The sequence below is a fragment of the Penaeus monodon genome, chromosome 36 (assembly GCF_015228065.2).
Source record: "Penaeus monodon isolate SGIC_2016 chromosome 36, NSTDA_Pmon_1, whole genome shotgun sequence".
Taxonomy (NCBI): Eukaryota; Metazoa; Arthropoda; class Malacostraca; order Decapoda; family Penaeidae; genus Penaeus; species Penaeus monodon.
In genome coordinates this window covers 29,761,838-29,764,748 of record NC_051421.1, presented here as the reverse complement: position 1 = coordinate 29,764,748, position 2,911 = coordinate 29,761,838, and the positions used below count along the sequence as shown (strand labels likewise).

Below are 2,911 nucleotides of genomic sequence, written 5' to 3'. Positions count from 1 at the left end.
TTTTTCTCGGCAGGGAATTTTTTTGTTGTAACGTAGTATTATCTTCAGGGTTTTGGTCATTCCCAGTTTTGTGTGTGCTGCATACTGCTTTTCTTGTGGCATTATGTTTGTTTTTGTTGCATCTGAAGTTCAGTTGTTTTCCATAATGGTGTAAGTTTGAAAAGGCTTAGCAAGTGAAGAACTGAAAGTTACTATTATCATTATTCTTGGGATATTTTTGATACCTTTGGAATCTGAATTATTGAGAACTGGATTGACATGACTTTCCATCATCAGAATGTGATTTATATAATATGAATCAACATTATGAGTCACTCATTAAACTATAGAGCAAAAAGGAGAATAATTTTTTCCTAATTGAATGTTCAACTTAATTTGCAAACATGTTACCTTCATTTAGAAATTAGACTGAGATAAAACTCAATTTCCTTATATTTCAGACTCAAAAGCAGGATATGATATAAATTTTAAGTACCAAAAGTTTATAATAAAAACACTTACAATTTCCCTTAGGGTACCAAGCACCTGAGAGCATCTACTGGAACAAAAAGAGAGCAGAGATCGGCAGCTGTGACACCCCGGCTGTGGTCAGACCTGGGATTCCGTCAGATGTCTGGAGTGCAGGATGCATAGTTGCAGAGGTTGTTTTTTTTTTCTCTCTCTCTTTTTTTTTTTTTTTTTTTTTTTTTTCTGTTGAGATATTATTGTAATGGTAGTGTGTGTGTGTGTGTGTGTGTGTGTGTGTGTGTGTGTGTGTGTGTGTGTATGTGTGTGTGTGTGTCTGTGTGTCTGTGTCTGTGTCTGTGTCTGTGTCTGTGTGTATAACTTAGCAGTATACATGTTGATTCTTCTCTTGAACTCTATTGTTAAACAAAATCTGAAAATGGTAAGCAATATTATCCTTTTCTAAATAAAATTTTTACTTGGATTATATCCATAGCTTATGAATTGCAGGCTATTGTTGGCTGCCAGTTGTTCCCTAGTTTTTGTGAGACCAATGTTAATAAGGCCGTGAAAGCAGCTCTTTCCAGCAGTGCGGCCAACTATTCACCGCAGTTTTTGGATGGGGCATATGACTTTATAACCAGGTGAGGAACTTTTTGCATATGAATTGCTTTGGTCTCCTTTTTCCTCTGAGTGTTCCACCAGTGAAACAAACAGGCAGATTATTCAAATTAGTTGGTCCTTTTTATGGGTTGAAGCATGACTCTTAAATAAGTTGTGTATTGTGTTATTTTTCCTTGTGCTTACAGTTTTCATAAGCTGCTTTGGTGAGCATAGGACATTTCTGTCTTTGAAAGTGGATACAGTCATCTAGTTTTAGGATGAAAAGAAGGATAATTGTTTTGATAGATACATAGCATGTCCTGTTAAATTGTTTTAATCAGCTGCTGTACTGTAGCACTTTCTGGATGTTATGTACATCAATTTCTTCTTGCTTTAAAAGTAAGTCTCACAGAAGTTATTGATGGGATGTGGACATTAACTATGATTTCACTCCTCTGCAGATGTTTACAAATCTCACCAGGGGACCGTGCCAGTCCGCGAGAGCTCTTGAGTAGCCCCTGGCTAGCCCAGGCCTACCGTCCTACGTTCCATGACTTGTCACTACTTCGGACCACTGTGTTGCGTGTTCTCAATGTGGCAGATGCCCACCAGCTTGAGGGCATTCCTGAAGGTAAAGGTAAGTAATATTGTGGCTGGAAGCTGTATAGAGACTATAATGATATTGATGAATTAATGTAACTGTATTAAGATATTTTTGATGCATGTCTGGTGCTGCAGTCATATTTGTGTTATTAGAAAAATTATTTATTGATCAGTGTACTTTAGGAAGTTGTGTTCTTGGATGGCACAAAGTGCAGGAGTCTTCCTTCTAGAAACTAACATTTTTATTGCAGTTGTGGAGAATTATTTTTTGCAGCTTTGCAAGAAGCATGGGGATGTCATTGACTACCACCTGGAAGTGGCACTCGGGGCTTTCTTTGTGCAGTACCATCAGGCTTCGGATGCAGAGGAAGCATACTATATCCTCTCCAAGACAATCTTCAATGACAGAACACTAATTGTAACATTTTTTGACCTCGACTTGTGGCAACAAAGAGAGTTATATTGAGCTCTTAATGGTCTCAAAGTGTACATATTTTCCATATGTTGATGTAAAAAGTGCAAGTCATGTTTTGTGTATGAGCATTCAGATAAGGCCATATAGTAGTAATCTCACCCATGTATAGTATTTAGTCCACTGCAGTTTCCTTGATGGTAGAGTTAGTAGTAGTTGTTTCAGAAAATATAATTTGTTCCCTCCACCCCACTCCAAAAACAAAAAAGAAATGTGTAGAAGAGAGATAGTAGGTAATATTTCAGTAAATGAGTAGGCAGACATATAGGATATGAAATGATATCTCTTCCATTAGATGTGCTAATTTAAGAAATTGAAATGGGACTGGAGTTCATCTTGTTTCCAAAGAGAATTGTGCTGTGAAAGTAATTTATCTTCCCTCTCATAACGTGCATTTACTGTATGAAGTCGAGTGATTTTATTTTGTTGCAAAAAAGAAAAAAATCAATGAAAGTTTTCTAAAGTATCATTTTTAGGCATTCATAAATGTTCATTATTTATCATATTAGGACCTGTGTGTAGTACTGATGTTTTTAACCCAATGTACGTGGGCTTTTTCGGCAGCCGTGCAGTCTGCCAAATGGGTATATCTGCATGGGCCGCATCTGTAGGGATGCCACCCACGGCATCTGCACTACGCTGCCATGGCATCATAGTAGATGCCACCCACTAACAAGGGGTTAATGTCTTACTCAAGCAATTGTACTATTCTTTTTTATTATTATTATTATTATTTATTTTCATTTTTAATTATCTTTTATATATATATATATATAAATATATGTCACA

The 2,911-nt window shown here is 36.6% G+C and overlaps 1 protein-coding gene across 1 annotated transcript in view; it reads left to right on the top strand.

Annotated features, from left to right (window-relative positions):
* Window positions 1-2,677, top strand: part of LOC119595444 (serine/threonine-protein kinase Kist-like) — a gene marked incomplete in the record, with an annotated part of 37,988 nt that extends 35,311 nt beyond the window's left edge. The window contains 4 exon segments of the mRNA XM_037944564.1: window positions 514-641; window positions 955-1,088; window positions 1,509-1,684; window positions 1,902-2,677. Of these exon segments, the coding sequence (XP_037800492.1) occupies window positions 514-641; window positions 955-1,088; window positions 1,509-1,684; window positions 1,902-2,116 (653 nt within the window).
* Between the last annotated feature and the right edge of the window lie 234 nt (window positions 2,678-2,911).